The sequence below is a fragment of the Myotis daubentonii genome, chromosome 7 (assembly GCF_963259705.1).
Source record: "Myotis daubentonii chromosome 7, mMyoDau2.1, whole genome shotgun sequence".
In the NCBI taxonomy this organism is placed as follows: domain Eukaryota; kingdom Metazoa; phylum Chordata; class Mammalia; order Chiroptera; family Vespertilionidae; genus Myotis; species Myotis daubentonii.
In genome coordinates, this window is record NC_081846.1 from 30075402 (window position 1) to 30095218 (window position 19817).

The 19817-nt window shown below is 35.1% G+C and overlaps 1 protein-coding gene across 32 annotated transcripts in view; it reads right to left on the minus strand.

Moving 5' to 3' along the window:
* TRIP12 (thyroid hormone receptor interactor 12) overlaps positions 1–19817 on the minus strand; it is a 128315-nt gene that overhangs the window by 75586 nt on the left and 32912 nt on the right. For 22 of the 32 annotated variants that reach the window (XM_059703413.1, XM_059703411.1, XM_059703414.1 and 19 more), the window contains exons 3-4: positions 8871–8993; positions 7263–8065 (exon numbers count right to left, since the gene is read on the minus strand). The exons of 1 other annotated variant lie outside the window; for it this stretch is intronic. In XM_059703413.1, coding sequence (XP_059559396.1) covers positions 7263–8065; positions 8871–8993 — 926 coding nt within the window. Of the gene's footprint in view, positions 1–7262; positions 8066–8870; positions 8994–19817 lie in introns of those variants that run through there. 9 more of the 32 variants (XM_059703438.1, XM_059703437.1, XM_059703435.1 and 6 more) reach the window with 3 other exon arrangements.

A 19817-nucleotide genomic window follows, 5' to 3' on the forward strand; every position in this document is an offset into this window, starting at 1 on the left:
CTCCACGTGGTACTAATGAACTGTCATTCACAGTATACTCATACTATATGAGTGGGACTCAAATTGGCCAGACTATTTCAATCATTTCCAATTACAACTTTACAACCACCATTCCTTCTCCCCTCCACCAGTGATTCGTTCAGGATAGGCATGTGACCCAAAGAGAAGTAAGAAACTTTCTTACAGGCTGATATATAAATGACTGGATTCTTTGTGGGAAGGCTTGGGATGAATAGGACTGTATTCATTTGAGCACCTGGACCCAAACAAGCCTGAAGCTAGTCAATCTCTTGGATTTACCAGTCACGTAAGCCGATTTCCATTTAATGGTATGAATATCTATCACATAAGCCCAAATCTTCTGACTAAAAGTCATTACTGCATTAAAATTTCTACTCTAGAGTAAGTGTCAACAAACTTGAGACTATGAGTCAAATCCAGCTGGCAGCCTGTTTTTGTATCGCCCAAACTAAAAGTGATTTTTACTTTTTTAAGAGTTAAAAGGAAAGATATGACAAAGACGTATGTGGTCAGCAAAGCCTAAAATATTTACTACACGGACCTTTACAAAAAATGCTTACTGACATGGGCTGTGAGTAGAAAAAGAACAGTATAAGCACTCACCTAAATTTGTACAATCTGTCAAAAATTAAAAAAAAAACTTCTCCAAAATAAAAACTAATCCCTTTTGTTTTAAATAGAAAAAAACAAAAAAACAAAACCTTAGCTAATTAATATCTTAGTAATAAAAGTTTTAGCACTAGTTTTTCTAGAATATTAAATATCTTGATTTTTCTTTACTGTTTTTGTAATATTCCTGCAGATAGTAAATATATCTCTATTTAAAAATGGAGTAGAAAAACCAATATAAGGTCCATAAACCAATTATCTTAAACAAGATACAATAAGGCGATCAGCCATCCTGGTTTGCCTAAGATTTAGTAACTTTAAGGCTAAAAATCCTGAGGAAATCCAGACCCAACGAAAAACAAGACTTCTGGTCACTCTAACAGGAATAAAAATAAACCCACAGCTATGACAATATCATGACATTTCTAAATAATGGAGATAAAGATCTGCAAGCTTCCAGAAAAATGGGACACAGGAATCAGAATATCTATGTTATTGAAAGCTAAAAGGTAATTTAATTCTTCAAAGTTTTGAAGGAAAATTATTTCCAACCCAGAAGTCTATATTCAATGGTCAAACAAGTATCAAGGTTATTTATTTATTTTCAGACATTCAAAATCTTCAAAAATTAAAAAGCTTTTTAAATTTTCATAAGCACTTCTTCATAGAAAGCAAGTCAAAGGTATATCACACCAAAACGAAACAGTAAACCAAGAAAGATGATGTGGAAGCTGGAGAAAGGAGAGAGTGAAGAAAATCCTGAGGCTAAAAGCAATGTAACTAGGCATAGAAGAGCAGTCATCCAGAGGCCATTTTTCTTCAGGAACTGAAACAGATACATGTAGACAGCTTGAGAAAAGATTTAGACAATGGCATAGTTTGGAGTTCAGTTCACAAAAAAGAAAAAAGGAAAAAAAAGAAAAGAAAAACGAACTAATTATTAAATTCAAGAAAAACAAAAATGTGTAAGAAAGGAAAAGTTCCTACATGGCTCTGTAAATACCATTTAGGTATCCATACAAACACTGAGCATCATTCATGACTGGGAAAATGAGATGTACAAGTACGAGTTTAGTGAAGAGGTGGTGTAAATTTTCCATGAAGGACATGAAATAGTGCTCACACTTAAAAAAAAAAAAATCAACAAGTAGACCTCTTGAGCACATAATTTAGAGACTAAAATAAGAACCAAAATAATCAGCTACAGGGAAGGGCAATGTGGCAGAAAGACTGCTTTTTTTAAATAATAAATCTTATATAATGACTTTAAAATGCATTTAAGCATTGAAAAAAATTAAGCAGGATACACACATACAAGGAAAGAGGTAGTCCTCAGTGATCAAATTAAGTGATTTTGTATTTTTCTTAGTTGTACATTTTGGTATTGTCTGAATTAGTCTTTAACATTTTATGAATAGAAGTGTCAAAAATATTACAGAATACAGAAGCTGGAATATAAAATAACAGTTTTCACTAACTTACATGTAAGTTTAGTAAAGTATACTTTGGTTAAACTAATTCTTATTCTAATCTGACATATAAAAATACATAGTAGTTTTTCTAAAATTTAATATGTTCTTAAGAAATCATTGGTAATTTTTCAAAGCAGTTGCATATTAGAACTATTAAACTTTTAAGTTAAAATTATTTTAACAGCTGCCTTCTAATATAGAAAATTTTAACATTCAACCCTTTCCTTTTAAGGTTATTACCCAACACCTCGGGAGACTAAAAGATAATTCAACTTTGTAAAATCAGTAGGGATGACCCTACAAAATCCAATTAGGTAAAACCAAGGGTTTGACTTTTAAGTTCTTCTGTCTTGCTCAACTCATTCTTATTTACTCCCCTGATGCTAGTGGTGCAATGCACCATATGTCTCAGACTGTCGGTAAGAGTCCTAAACCAAGCAGAATTATCTTCCCAGAATCGGCATCTGCCTGGGTTTTGGCTAGTTCTAATAATGGCCACAGACTGCACACAAGTCACCAAGAAAGTTTGAAACTCAAGATGCAAATAAGCTGGTAACTACTGCTGACTATGTTATTAATAATGTGCACATGATGTCCACTTTAAATAATAGAAGGGAAACTAGTTCTATAAATAGGCACACCAGAGCGGAAATATAATACCTTTAAATTTTTCTGTAAAAAAAAACCTCCACAATTACCCGAATTTTGATCACAAATTTCCTCTGGCATATTTCTATGCCATCCATCACTTTCTACTATTCAGACATACCCATTTTGAAAGTCAAATTACTTCAAAATTAGCTTAATTTAAAAAGGTAAATTAGAAAAATATATTTTGAAGCCAAAGAACATATTTTTAAATATTATATTTAAAATATAAAAAAGAAACATCATTTGTATCATTTTACTGCCCCACTGGTTTTACATTTATGCTAAGTAAGTTTTTAAGAATGTCTGTTTGCTTAAACACATAGCAAGAATAATTTCCTAATGCACATTAAAAATGATCACATAAACAGTATCTCTTCTAGAGTATTACCTCAAGATTTCTATCAACTGATACAGGATGACCTTTGTCCCAGAGTTATTTTGATCAGCTATAGATGGAAAGCCACAGGCTTCAGAAAGCCCATCACAAAAGTATCTGTTTCATTAGTTCTCCCACCACCCCTAGACCAGCCCTAGTTCCTCCCCAGGAAAGCATTTATCAGCCTATAAATGTTGCCGAAACAGGAAAAGTCTCCCCACTCAAGTGTTCTGACTAAAAGTATGTTCCATGGAACACTGCTATCTCCCAAGGTAATATAGGTGAACAGATAAATGTATAAAATTTTGAGTTAAGCAGAAGTTACTGTAAGATTTCTAACCTGAATCTCCTTGAGTGATATTTGATCATGGGGAAATGGGTTTCACAAAACATCATATAAATATTGTTATTCCTGCAATTTGGAAAAAAATCTGCTTTACCATGAAGCTTTACTGACCAATCTTATCTTAGAATTAACCTTTACCTGGGGGAAATATCACATTCTAATTTAACAAGTTCACAGATTCTTAAAAGAGGAAGAAAACAAATAATCTACCCAATTTGAAATGCTCTATATATTGTACAAAGTGTAGGTCCAATCCACTTTTTAGGTAATTCACAAATTCTGTTTCCCTGAAAGACACTAATCAGAAATCTCAACTTCTATCCATTGTATCTAATTCTGTCCCCTAGGTTAATGTTTTAAGTGAAAAAAAATCCTGATTCATACAAAAGCACTTCAAATATATTGCAATAACTCTCATGCACCACTATCTGTTTATATGGTGCTTTAATTTTATAAAACTCTTTCAAATACATTACTTTATTTATGCTTCGCAAAAATGAATACTACTATTTTTCAAGTAAGATTAGAGATTAGGTTGCCAATTATTTGTCCAGCCTCACAAAACTAGGAGATAACAACTTCAAATCAGGGTCTTCCAAATCTAAGGAGAGAGACATTTAAAACTGACAAATGACAAGTATTTATCAATCCTTTATTCTCAAAATGCTACTCTGAATATCTTTTCTCTCTTAAGACACTCAACTTCAGCTGTGCACCCTAAATTTAGTGATGCAACTTATGTACTAAGCACTATGCTAAGTCTGCTCACATTATTTATCCCTCAAATAGCTATTGTGCCTATTTTACAATGGAAAGGTTACAAACTTTGCATAGTCACCAGGTGATAAAATGGCAGAACTAGGGTTAAACTCAGGATTTTTAGCCCTATATTAAGAGCTCTCTGTCCCCAAAATAACCATTACTTGAAACCCAGAGATTCCCCTAAGATACCACACTTTGCCCCTATGGTCTTACATAAAATTACCAAGTACTGCCAATTCTCTTGCAGTACTGCTTCTTACATTAACTCTTTCCTGAAGTGACACATTCAGTCGTGTCTAAAATTCACCCTGCCCATCTGACTTCAGGAAACCTTCCTAGATTTAGCTCACCCAATCTACTCAATCCTTTGAGTCCTATTCATATGGCCTGGATTTAACTCTTGCTTCTACACTTCTTAGTTCTGTGTCCTTCGATAGGTAATTCGACAAATGACACTGAGTTTCCTTACCTGTAAGATGGGAATAATAGTACCTGCCACACAGGGAAGATGAGGAGTAAATGAAATGATTCATGTAAAGTCTTTAAAAGTTGTCAGACACTTGTAAGCACATTAAATATTTCCTATTATTTTAAGAAATGTTTTTCACTTATTTGAAAAGAAGCAAATAAGTAGTGAATGGGATGATATGAATCCCTGGTTCACATGGTGTTCATTCCTAAAGATTAATCAATACCAGTAAAGAAGAATCAGATAAAATCTTATGTCCTCTAAGATCTTAACATCTCTTAATGAGCCAAAGATGCTGCAAACATGGAGAACTAACATGGGTGAAAAATAAATGGCACAGCAAGGAAAGCAACAGTTTCAAAGTCACACATTCTGCCTTCGAATCCTAGCTCTGCCACTTAAAATATGTAACGCAGGCAAGTTATTTCACCTTCTTGGAATAAATTTTCATTAATAAGTATCACAAAGCTTAACTTTTTAAAATTAGTCATGACTGCATATGTAAAATACCTGGCACTTATTAGATGCTAAACACATACTGGTTCCCTTCTCTTGTTTCAACAGCTTAGACTATAATTAGAGCTTAGAACTAGGACAGTGGCAGTGAAAATGTACAAGTTTTATTAGTGACCACAGAACACACAGATCTTTAATACACCAAGTCAGTTTGTGACCATGTGTAGAGTTAGACTATCTAGACTGGTTTTATTATGGCACAGGGGCAGTGTCAAAACTCTGAGTGCTTCCTGAACTCTGAGTGCTTCCTGACTGAGAGCAACTTCACAATCAAGGAAATACCACTGAGTAGCCAGCCACGGGCAGGGTTGAGCTTCCTGTTAAAAATCATGTTAAGAGGCTTCTCTCTAAAACAAGAAAGCTGGTCACTGAGAAGAATCAACATGATACTCAACAACAATCTGCTCTCACCCACGCCTGAACCTTCCTAGAAACAAATGTTGAAAAAGATGAGCTCTTCAAGTGAAGCAGACTGGATGACAGGAAGTGAGGAGTGAATCCCATGAAACTCATTATAAACTCAACCTGGTCCATTGTCTATTGTCTATTAAGATCACAGAGATACTACAATGAGGACATGAACATACACAGACACACACGCAAACATAGATGCACACATGCTTCTACTTAAAAGCAGAGAGGGAAGAGGTATAAAAGCCAAGACAGATAATGGCAATTGTCAAGAAAACCTTGGCAGGCCCAATGGGCAGTTGCCCGTCCTTTTTTAACCCAGCCCTTTATTTCCTTTTGACTTCAAGATACTAATCTTGATCTTAATCCAACGCTTGTACCTTCAAATTCAAAAGATTTTATACAGATGTAAAACAAAATTCTACAATCTAAGAGAAAAAGATGTTACTTACCTTTACAATAGCCCTATGATACAGGTTAAACATAAGATTTTATTTTGTACCTACTACGATTCTTGTCAAAGTTTATGAATCAACTGAATCAACTGAAAGTAGTCATAGGTTGTAGGGTTAAATAAAGCTAACATTTAGTTCTAATTCAATATTAGGTTAGGCTGATTCAATGCTAGCTAAACTCTGAGAAGAGTCTAGCTAGTAGGCACTATATAAAATCTTCTAATAACCAAAAGAAAAATTACAGCCCTATGAAAATGTGGATCTGAAATATTCTGAGGACTCAAAAGGAGAAAAGACGGTCAAAACCAAGCTTCTGGTTAAATATTACAAAAATTAAATGCTTAAATTGTAGATTAGCACAGTATTATTCTCTGTGTTTTTTACACTTCTCAAAATAGAAAAACAAACACTTTAGCATTACAGCAAATGCATAATTGAAAAGGTTCATCAACAGTTCTAATGAAATGAACATCTGGCTTCCTGAAGACTTTTAGAAAAAAAGAGAGGAAGAATGTACCTCAAAATCCATTTCTCCCATTTAGTTTGATCTTTAGTTGAATATATTCTTCTCAAACATTAGTTCTTTCTACTCCAATATAAGTTTCAAATGGGCAATATTCTTTTCCATTTACTTAGGACCCAGAGCCTCAGTGCATGAAAATAAGTATTCACCTTTAGACTAAACTCCTTCAAAGCCATAAAATATTACATGTGCATGAATTTTAATTATATGGTGCATTTATTCTAATAAGTTAACTCAGTATTTCCATACATCAAGAACGTACAATACCAAAAACAAAACAACACACATGCAAAAACACATCTGATGCTTGATCCTGGTCAATAGCAACTCATAACTAGAATAATTTTGTGTTTGGTTATAGAAGAAAATGCAACTTGATGTATCACCCTGATATTGGTAAGTAGCAGATGCTATAAAGATAAAGATATAAACACTAAAACATGGTTAATAAGTCAGCATTTGTATTTGTCTGGATAAAATTAAAAGTGGTATCAATTATTATGTACTGTTATGTAGAAACAGGTACAGTAATAAATCTAAGACTGCCTCAGACTAGAAACAAAACACCTGGCTATCTTGAAAGCATGGTCACTTTGACAAACCAAGAGAAATTTTCTTACTTAAAAAAAGCAGCGCTTTCTGTAAACTTACTTGCTAATTTGGCCTGTAATCCAGAAGGTCCAGGTTTTGATGTCTCTGACTTAGAAGACCCTGGAAGAGACAGTTTTGTTTTAGGAAGGCTAACTTTAGGGCTGAAACGCGCAGCCCAATCAAATTTTGAAGAGCCACCAGTTTTACTCTGTTCCTTTTCCCTGCTACTTCTTCTGGGACTGGGACTGGACGCTGAACGGGAACGCCTGGCCTTGTTCTGGTCTTTTCCTTGTTTCACCCTGGCACCTGGTGGTACAGTGGAGGAGGCCGAGGCTACAGCAGAAGATGAGGAGGAAGTAGAGGCAGCAGAAGAAGAATCAGTGATGGTGCTACACCCAGCTTTGGCTGAGGCGGCTGATTTTGAAGCCAGCTTGGTAGGTTTTGCAGATCTCTCTTCGGTACCAGTTGACTCAGACACAGAACCACTCTTTATACAAGAACTCTCTGTCCTCTTTCTTTTCTGACTCCGTGAACTACCAGTGGCCCCACTCTTTCTGGTATGAGCCTTGCTTGTTGATGGCAATTGTGCAGATTTCAGTTGTTGCTCTTGGTCTAAATGTCTCTTTTTTGACTTACTATGTGACTTATTTGTTTCTGAGAGCGATTCAGAATGCTGAAGTGCTTTTGGTTTTTTTGCAGAGCTAGGAGAATTGGTCCTGTTGTAGTCTGGACTAGCACTGCGTTTCACTCCTCGAGAATTGTCTTTCTTAGGCACCTGCCCCGTTTTTTGCCTTTCTGAAGTATTGGCTTTGTCTGGATCCTCTGGTTGTGGAACTATGACAGCAGATGATGAACTGCAGCTTCTAAGAGGTTAGATAAGAAGAGAGTTAATATCAGCCTGCCATATAATATTTATTAAATTCTCAAATCTATGGAAACAAGTGCTAAAATAAGTAAAAAATTTTTTCTAAGCAATAATAAACATAGCTTTTCCAATGGCTCAAAATTGGGGGGAAAAAAATCGAGCTTAACTTTGGATTGTAAAAGTATTAAAAGATCAGGTTAATTCTCTAGCCCAAAGATCAGGTTTATTCTTTAGCCCAAAGATTACTGACACTAACACTCCTAATCACAAAACAAGAACTCAGATTATGGGAAAAAGAATGCTTTTTCAGAACCAGTTGAAACTAGAATATTGATGCTCTATTTACAAAGAAAACTACTTTATTCGAGCTTAAAATAAGCAAGCATTAAAATTACATACTTTCAAAATGAAGGTTAGAAGTTGTTGTATTGTAGCATCATCAAATCTTTACAGATATATTTCATCCCAAAGGCTCCTACCAATTAGATCTTAAGAAATCATTGATCTATGGCTCTAACAATTAAAATCTAAGGAAAATGGCACAATGCATTTCAGAAGCCTATAATGATTTGTTAAGAAAAAGGGGAACCTCCTATCTCTCTCTAAGCAAGAAAAAGTGCATTGTCCAGCATCAACATCACTGCAAAGTTGATGAAAAAACCATTAATGCAAAAGTTATACTTAGAGAATAATGAAATATATATCATAACATTTTGGCACAATCTAGTAAGTTTTAATATTATGCAATGATTCATATGCAAATAATTCTGCTTTGAGAATGTATAAGCCATGTGAAGATTTACCTTTTAGAAAGGTGTCCCCTTGACAGTTCAGTAGTATTAGACTGCACTTTGGGTGCCTTAGAATTAGATTTTCTACTCTCAGGAGGGCTATATCCCTTATGTTTTGCCTGCCCTAAATGTGACCTGTTAGCAGAAAATCAAAACAGAAATCTATCAGGAAAATGAGATGCAAATACAATAGTGAAAGTCAAATCATTTTTTCAAAAAAAATCCTCCCAATTTTTCATTATTGACTCTACCCGTCCCAAATATTTATATTAAATTATTATTCTATCAAATAATTTGGCAAAAAAACTGCCTTTTAGTACCAACTCCCTGAATACCCAAGACTTAAGACTTTTTATTATGAGCTATCATAATTGCATAGCAGTATTATAGTTGCTCAAGCCATAATAAATTTTTCAGCAATTTTACTGTAGACATTCAAATATGCTCAATTTTTAAAAAGCAAACCCAGATTTTAGATCTAAACACTACTTTTAATAGCCAATGTAACTATAATAGCATAAAATGTTTATAGAAATAGCAATCTGTGATCCCTACAATGTTAACGATATCCAATTTGTACATTATAATTCAGGTTAGCATGTAACTGCATAAGATTAAATCAATTCTCAAGCTGATTTTACACAGAAAATCATTAGAAGCAACTAAAGAGTAAATAAACTTACATGAAATCAATAGTGATATCTGCTAAGAATTTATAGCACTTATAAACAGAAAGTACACCCAAAACCAAATCTGAGAAAGAGATAAAGAATTTACAACAGCCCAGCCAGTGTGGCTCAGTGGTGGAATGTCAACCCATGAACCAGGAGGTCAGGGTTGGATTCCCGGTCAGGGCACATGCTCAGGTTGCAGGCGTGATCCCCAGTAAGGGGTGTGCAGGAAGCAGATCAATGATTCTCATCATTGATGTTTCTATCACTCTCTCCCCCGCTCTGAAATAAAATAAATATTTTTAATAAAAAAGAGGGGGGGGAAAGTATTTATAACAAAATAATCCGAACACATTCTAAAGATTCCATCACTGATAAATGATTTGAGTTGTACAGGGTAGGAAAAAGGAGGTTTACAGTTACACATACCGGAAACAGAGTTTATTGGCGTATTATTGTTTCTTAATTATTGTATTATTTTCCACACAAAAAAACTGTAAATATCCTTTTGCCCTACCCTGTATTTATAATAAACCAAATCCTTATGTCAGCATTATTCTAAGAGCAAGTTTGAGGGACATAAAGAGTTTTCAGTAGTTAGTTTTTTGTTTTTAAATATATTTTATTGATTTTTTACAGAGAGGAGGGGAGGAGGAGAGGGATAGAAAGTTAGAAACATCGATGAGAGAGAAACATCGATTCAGCTGCTTCCTGCACACTCCCTACTGGGGATGTGCCTGCAACCAAGGTACATGTCCTTGACTGGAATCGAACTTGGGACCCTTCAGTCCCCAGGTCCACGCTCTATCCACTGAGCCAAACCGGTCAGGGCAGTAGTTAGTTTTTTAATTCCTGCCAAGAGTTGTATCAAACTTACTAAGCAAAGGAAGCATGCATTAATATGTACCCAGAAAAGCTGGTGCTATAAAGGTAAGATATTAACATAGCAGATGCAATTTATGCAATTCACAACCAACATCCATGTAAATAATATATAACATAAAGAGCATACTCTAATGAGAATAACAAAGTTTCATTAATATCAAAGCTGTTTACCATGTTAAAAATTTTTTTTAAAGGCTTTCATTCTGAGCACAATCTCAAAGGAGCTTAGACATGTCACTGAAAACCTCACACAAAAATTCTAATTTAACCTGTAAGTGTGCCATACAGTTCTTAATATATCATACAAGTTCCACCATCTCTTCAAGAAGATTTAGATCTAAGGTTTCTCATCTCAGTATTTTTATTTTTTTCTTCAATTTTTCCAGAATCCAATACTGGATTCTTGAAAGAATATATGAAATTTAGCTTGTCAATGAAAGGAAGTACTTCTTGGATCCATAATATCATTTTCATTTTTAGGGTTCTAATCTATGACAGAATATAGATCAACTTCTTAAAAACTCTAGATTAGTTTTTCAAGTGTCTTAGTCTTCACTTTAGGAATGATTTTTTTTTTCAAGGTATATATTTTCTCTGGGTATAGCTAACTGAACCTTGTAAGATTTTGATAGACTGTAATTTACTCTTTATTTTTCCTAGATATTATTCTACTGCAAACCAAAATGTTGCTTTATCCCATGAGTTTCTTATTAGAGATTTAATTTCTAGGAATTGCTTTTGTTTTAATTATATTTCTAGTAATATACCTAAGAGTTTTTTTGTTTTTTTTTTAATGAGATTGAGAAAATTTTCAAATAATTTGTTATTTTTTTAAAAGGAAGGTATAATGTTCCATTTTCAGGGCATACAATTTAATATCCATGGGACAACATGTCATTCAGGTTCTCCACACATCCTAATTTTCATAGTTTGCTAACAGAGCAACTTAATTGAATCACAATTTCTACTTCAGTTATAAAATTTAAAATATTCCTTGACATATTTTTATTATAATTAAAAGTCATATAAAAAAACACACAATACATTATCACCCTCACTGGGTAGAGCGTCTTCCCAACATACCAAGGTTGTGAGCTTGATCCCCAGTCAGGACACATATAAGACTAAGCCAATGAACGCATAAATAAGTAGAATAACAAATTGATATTTCTCCCTCTCTCAAATCATTAAATACAAAATTAAAAAACAACAAAAATGCTATCTATTCAAAGCTAGGCAATTTTGTAATAATGTATAGACAGTTAAATATTCAAATGTCAATGCTAAAAAACAGTCACAGTATATCCCTAGTATATCTCAAAAATAATATTGTCTTTGTCAACAGAAATTGACCAGCATCAACCTAACGCTGATTCTAGTAGAGGTAGCAGTTCCCCGTCTTTAACCCAAATAAATTGTTCTCTGGTCTTAAAACACATCTAACTATATATTCATCCAAATCTCTTTCTTCATTTTTCATGTTCTTACTAACACGCTACTTCAATGAACTAAATAATTTAGCAGGTGAACCCTCAATATCAGAATACCAAAAAAAAGGTTAACAATACCCAATCATCTTAGAAATTGAGGATCTTAAAATAAGCTAAAATTCAATTAAGCTCATACTGATCTGATTCTTCCTTTCCTGAAACTATTTTAAGTGTGACATTCTGCCCTAGCTGGTTTGGTTCAGTAGAGGAGCCTTTGGACCAAAGGGTCCCGGGTTCAATTCTGGTCAGTCATGTACCTTGGTTGCAGACTCCTCCCCTGCCTGGGCCCTGGTCTGGGCTAATGCAGGAGGTAACCAACCAATGTGTTTCTCTCACATCAGTGTTTCTCTTTGTCTTTCCCTCTCTCTTCCACTCTCCCTAAAAACCAATGGAAAAATAACCTCGGGTGAAGATTAAAGGGGGGGGGGAGGGGTGACATTCTGAGGAGTGGTTAAAAATATATCTTAAAATATTATAAAGTACTGATCATTATTACTGTCCTGCCTATTGTTTAGTACAGTCTTAATATATTTTCTTTAAAAAATAGTAAATACTTTCAGCTTTGTGGGAGATACTATATACCAAAAAACCCCACAAACAAACAAACAAAAACAGATATAAACAATACACAAATAAATGGGCATGGCACATTCCACTCAAATTTATTTATAAACAGACAATAGGCTGGATTTGGCCCAGGGGTCACAGTTTCCCAACCCTTGGCTTACCACAAGAAGAAGAGGCAACCAGATGGAACATTAAAGTAACAATACGGAGCCTTCCAAAGTGAGGCTCTATTTTATTATACTCATTTGTAAATTATTAATGCTCAAAATACTGTAAGTAAATCTCCATTAAATAATACCAGATCTAGAATAGCCAATTAAAACATCACAGTATTCAGCACTACATGAACTTCAATGCCTTCTTTTAGCTCATTTTACCAACTCTCATTTATTAAACCTTAATGCCAAACATTGTTATTTAAATGTATAATCTGTTTAAGATCTAGTAAAATTTACATCCACTATGAATCAAATTTGCAAGAGCAGCACAGTACAATTTATGACAAATTGTTTAATAGCGCAAGAATGAGTCCATTTAGTAAATTATAGCCCAAGGTCGGGTGGGTGGATGGGTGTGGGTGTGTGTGGTTGAGGAAATTCTATATGGTCATTGCATGGGGGTTCCTCAAAAAACTCATGTTCTGAAAAGCCACCCACTAAAAATAACTAGGCTAATGGTAAAAATAAGATTGGACACAGACTACTCAAACCTATGTTATTTTCATAGGTCCCAACAAAAACATCATAAATTTTAATAAAATGTTAAATCTCTACTAACGTTTGGACCAATAATCACAGTTGGTCTACTCTTTGGAGTCTTATTTTTGTACTTTCTCCTATAAGTGTAAACTTCCAAAGATGTTTTCTTTTAAAACCAGATTCAACAAAATTAAAAATACATTTCTGGGGAGGCTTTCCTTTTTGACAATTTCTTTCCTTTATAAATACAAGGGTAAATGTTTTTGAGCTTTCTGAAAGTGTTTAAAATAGTGCAAAGTACAGCGGTTCTGCAAATCACTAGCTTTTTCTTGCACTAAATCATTTATTCAAAGCATTTCTGCAATATTTTCAGATTTTCCACAAGATCTTATAAATTATTACCAAATATTTTTCTTTAATTCAAAAGCCTACATGCCTTTCAGTTCATGTATTAGCACTGTAGGGAAAACTGTCTGTGAACCAACAGTACTTCCATGTTATAGTGACAATATTTTCCTATTCATCAAGTGTATGTGGGCTCACTCACATTAAAAAATCCCACATTACAACAGAGCAGACTATAATCAATTCTGGGTTATTTGCTTTCAAGATTAACTTCAATTAAAAACAAGTTTCAAATGTCACTGGTTCACTTTCAGGCAAATCACAGTGAATGACCCTTTTCATATTTAATTTACTTTTACAGGTATTTAGTAAAATCCTAGACAGTTCTAACCATTTAAAAACATTTCTTATTCAGAGGACATCTAAAAGAGGCTAGTTAGTTGGTTAGAGCATCGTCCTATGGACCAAAAGGCTGAGGGTTCAATTCCTGATCCAGGCACATTTAAGAGGCAACCAATCAATGTTTGTTTTTCTCTCTTTCTCTTTCTCAAAATATCAATATGCTTGGGTGAGGATTAAAAAAAAGCACATAGGGAAAATGAGAAAAGTGGCTAGTAACAAGTAGTTAATTCCTTACATTACAAGTCTTAAATTGTGTTGGAAATTAATTTCTATTCCAGATACATTCACAACTCAAATACAACTATATATTACCAAATTGCTTGTTTAGTCGTTTGGTTGTCCCTCACTAACCCCCCTGCCAGCCTGGTCGCCCCACGCAGCCTGCTTGTTTAGCTGTTTGGTCGTTCCTCACTAACCCCTTTGCTGGCCTGGTCATAGGCAGCCATCTTGTGAGGGAGTAACATCAATTTGCATATTACCTCTTTATTATATAGGATATTATATAGGACTAGGGGCCCGGTGCACGAAATTCGTGCACTGGGTGTGTGTGTGGGGGGGGGGGGGGAGTGTCCCTCAGCCCAGCCTGCCCCCTCTCACATACTGGGAGCCCTCAGGCATTGACCCCCATCACCCTCCAATCGCAGGATCGGCCCCTTGCCCAGGCCTGACGCCTCTGGCCTAGGCGTCCGGCCCGGGCAGCGGGGACCCGCAGCTGCAGCGGCCCCACGATCGTGGGCTTCGCTTTAGGCCCAAGCAAGGGACCCCTAGCTCCCGGGACTGCCAGCTTCGACTGTGCCCAGCTCCCATCGCTGGCTCCACCCCTACTTCCTGCTATCACTGGCCAGGGCGGAAAAGGCACCTGATTCTCCGATCATGGCTGGGGGGCAGGGCAAAGGCGGCCCCGGGGCCGCCTCTGCCCTGCCCCCCAGCTCTTAGCTCCCTGCTGGGTTTCCGATCACTGTCAGTGGCAGGGGGCTTCTTCCTGCTTTCCCTTTCGCCTCCCTGCATTGTGCCTACATATGCAAATTAGCCGCCATCTTGTTGGCAGTTAACTGCCAATCTTAGTTGGCAGTTAATTTGCATATAGCCCTGATTAGCCAATGAAAAGGGTAGCTCATATGCCAATTACCATTTTTCTCTTTTATTAGTGTTGATGTGCTCAACTTTCAACTAGAGAAAAGCAATCACTGTTCCTTCTTAGACCACCATGCCACAACCACGCACAATTTAACACTACACTATAAATCTTGTCTTGCAGACCCAAGACCTAATGGGTCAGAATAACCTTCTCAGCATTACCAAAGCAGTGTTGAACAACTACAACTTATGATCAAAGCAACAAGTGACACAGAAGAATGAGTAATAAATCCAAACTCTGGTAGTAACCAATGATTCCACACATTACGATTTTTAGTAGAGAAGAATACAATTGATGTACAATCTGCTTCACAACTGCTTCTTCAGCCTTCAGAGCCCAGATCAATGAGATCATCTTCTAGAAATGTTTCTCACCCGAGTCTAACAATCACCTACATGCCCATTTTCCCTACTGAGTTGAAACTGCTTGTAACAAAGGCTATTCTACTCTCATTTCTATAACTACCATCTAGCACAGTGCTTACTAGCATAGCATTCAACAAATAAATAAATATAATCTTATACTGGGTCTGTATTACATTATGGTTAAGACTCAACTCAAAAGCCAAAAGGGGCTTTATTAAAATAATGCAAAAAATAAAATGAAATAATGCATGGATATATCTAGAACCAAAACAGCTAAATAAGCCTAAAGAAGGCAAAAGTCAACATAGCTCTAAAGGAACTAAGGAACTGAAACTTGTCAGAACTTTAATACAAACATACTCTTTTAGATTTGTTTTTCTCTGCCTGTCCACCTTCTTCCATAAGGCAGAAGATATGCAGTTGGCAATTTCAGATTCACATCTTCCCTTTGCGACCAGAATGGAAAAAAGTTTCCAGTTTTTCCAAGCTTGGATCATGTGATCACCCTAGTCCCATCACTGAGCTCAGAAAGATGGAAGACAACAGATTCTTCCAGCTCTAGCCAAAGAGTAGGCAATGGGTAGCCAGGAAACAAGTAAGGTCATGTTGAAAAAGAGTAACTGCCATTCGAAATGCATTCCGTGAAGAATTGAGGGGGATCATTCCACAAATAGGGTTACTATTCTAAGAAGAGGGGCTAATATCTGCTAAACAAATTAAAAAGTCAGTTCACCTATCTACTGGTACAAAGGGAGATTAACATTTGAAAACTTACTAGTACAAAGGCATCAAAAAGTATTCTCACTCAGATCTCACTCCTTAAATCTATTTTCCCTATGTTTAACACCTCATTACTATAGAAGTAACAATAAGTTTAATGCAATTTTTCCTTATAAATATAATTAAATTAGTAGGAATATGCAAAATGGAGATAACGCAAACAGAATGGTGAGAAAAAGCATTCTTTTTCCTGATGGGAGATTGAAAAAAAAAAAAAATGTATGTAAAACAAATAAACCATAAAAACTCCCTTTGACCAAAGAAATTGCATGTCAGGGAATCTACCTCCTTAAGAGATACCTGAAATACAAACATTTAAGCATAAGCAAAAACTCTGCCCACTGTAACCATCTACCTATCCAAAAACTGTAATCATGGAAAATATTTATACTGTGACCATTTGTAAACAATTAACTAAAAAATTCACAACATGAGAAAAATGTTTATTAGAATACGGATTTTTTTTTTTAAGCAGGATCCAAAATTACGTTTAAAGTAATCACCTACATGCTAACTTTCCAGAGATAAAAATCAAAATGTCAATATAGATTTATCTCTGGATAATATTTATTTTCTGTTTCCGTTTTTCTGTATCCCATACAACCTTTGAAGCAAAATATAAACCTGTTTCTTTCTGTTTAATTAATGCTGGCTAAAAGTTTCACACCTCTGACATTAACAAAAAGCTATAACTTACAGATCTCATAATTGAGTTTTTACTCAGTAATAATTATTTAAAATTACAAAATTTTTAATGGGGGTAAGAATGTAGGTAGATTGGATTCAATCATTGCATCACATCATTAAAAAATTTGACAGATTACAATAAAGCATAAAAACGGAAACATAACAGAACTGAGAAGAAATTTTACTTTTGGGATGGAGAAGGCAAAGGAAGATAAGAAACAAAGAGTTGACAGACTTGATTATCTACTTTTCAAAACTTCTATAAATTAAATCATAATAAGTAATAAAACTAGAAAAAGTATTTGCCCATGTCAATAGGTTGATAGCCTTTCTATAAAGGGCTCTAATAAAAGAACAAGCAGAATTAAAACAGACAAAGTACAGTAACAGGCAACTCATAATATAAGTAAAAATGGCCAACATGTGGGAAGATCTTCAACTCTATAGTAACCAAGGAAACAGGAGTTTTAACTGAAAGAATCCTCTTTTCCACAAATCTTTATTAAAAATGGTATGCTGTTTTGACTAGGATATGGAGAGAAATATGCACTCTAAAAAAGTAGAAGTATAAATTGGTTCACAATAAAAATAAATGACAAATAAAGCAGTCTGATCTTTGTGAAAGACAAGTTAGCAATTTGTTAAGCTTCAGAATCTTCATACCCTTAGGTTCTGTAAACCCATTCATGGAATTTCACTTGATGAAATCAGAGCCATAGTCAAATGGGATAGGCACAGCAATGTATTTCACAGGAAAAAATTGGAGTGCAGGGAGGGTGCGGGGGGGGGGGGGGGGGGAGGGAGAAAAAAACCAGAGGCCCAAATTTAAATCATGGGCTTTCATATCACAGAAAATCATGGAGTAAAAATAGAGGAGACAACTGAAACCTGCATAATTGTGTTAACCAGTGTCACCCCAATAAATTCAGTAAAAAGGAAAAAACAAATAAGAGTAGAAATATTGAACACCATTACCTCTGGGTGGTCAAATTAAATTTATTTTTTAAATTTTCCTGAAGCTTCTCAATTTTCTGTTCTTAATATGCTATGTTTTTATATTTAAAAAAAGTATCAAAGAAGAAACTTAACACTATAGCAATCTTAACCAAAGTTGCTATAGAACTGAATTCAATCCCACCACTGCCATTTGCGAAAAACAAGAAAAAGCACAATTATATAATGAAAATGCTACTGCATGGCCAAGAGGGAGGAGGAGCCTACAAATACCTGTACTAGAAGTGGAAAAGGCTAGAAGTATCCCTGAGAGCAAGCCAACAGAGAAGGGAGTGATTTCCTAAAGAAAAAGAGAACAGAAAAGAGAGGAACAGATCAGCTATAGCCCAAAAAATTATGGAAAAAGGGAAAAGAAAAAATGATAAAAGAGGAGTAAGATGTCTAATTCAATTATGGAAAGAAATGAAGGATGGGTGAAAAAGAGCAGAGGGAATAATCAGGAGGTTTATATATCCCAAAGATCCAACTTTCTTTTATCTTAATGATGAAAAACTCTTCTACTAAAAAAAAAAAAGTAAGTGACCTTGATTTGCGGAATGGCAGGTGAGGTCACAGTAAGAAAGCTACAAAAAGAAGACAGCTTAATGCAAGTTTGGAAGAAAACAGAGTGGATCAAAAATAAATGGATCAAAAAATTCTACCAGGGAAAAACTGCTACTTTACTTTTAAACTGGGTAAGTTAATACTCTTCAATTATAATTTCTTCACACCTTCCTCTAAGCCAGGGGTGGGCAAACTTTTTGACTTGAGGGCCACAATGGGTTCTTAAACTGGACCAGAGGGCCGGAACAAAAGCATGGATGGAGTGTTTGTGTGAACTAATATAAATTCAAAGTAAACATCATTACATAAAAGGGTATGGTCTTTTTTTTCAATAGTTTTATTCATTTCAAACGGGCGGCCGTAGTTTGCCCACGGCTGCTCTAAGCCCTTCATCATATGAATCAGGTGGTTTGTGCAGTAAAGACAGTTTGACAAAATGAAAAGAATCACTGACTTTAGAGTCAAGAGGTCAGTAATCATCAGGTCCTGGACTCTACATACTGGGTGAAATTGAGCAAGCTACCATATTTATTGCACAGGGATTACATATTTAGCACAGAGTTCCTGTGAGTCTCCAATGAAAGATATGTTTAAAATATATATATTTTAACTTAAAACACTCCACACCAGTGCTGTTGTAGTAGATGCTGTTATTTATTACCATTTTAAAATCACTATCACGGTAAATATATTTACAAGACCAAGTCTACTGTTTTTAGGAAACAAAAGCCACAATAACAGCATTTTACTTAGGAGAGCTAAGCTACAGGAGTCAGAGAAAGAGAATGAAGCTATAGTTACAGTTGCTCTCTCCCAATTAGTCCCAATTCGCTCACTCCCCAAAATCATGAGAGATTTCTTAAAGGTTAGAAAATTTCCAGTAGAGCAACACTCTAATGGGACTTCAAAAGTCAGTCTAGGGTTTGATGAAAGGGTCCCTTCTAGTTCTGAGATTCTATTTTGAGCAAAAGAATCAAGCTGTCCAATGAATTCTAATTTTGCACTCTTAGTTAATTGATAAAATTTTTGGCTAAATATCTAAATTTCTATACCCCGATCATTATTTTACTAATAGAAAAATATGTATATTCAGTTATTACTAAATTATGGTATAGCCACACAATTGAACATAAAGACTTCAAAAGTCACATTTTAAAAAATGTTTAAAGATATAGGAAATGATACATGTAACAGGTTTTAAAAAGTGAATAGGCCCTCTTTCGTGTAGTATTTTTGTGGGGAAGTGTTTTTTGAAGACATGTAAAGGTTGAAATCGTGAAAACTGAAATGGTCTACATTATTGAACGAGGGAACCCTAATTATAATTTTACTTTGCTTTATATTCTTTGGCATGTTTTCTGACATTCCAAACAT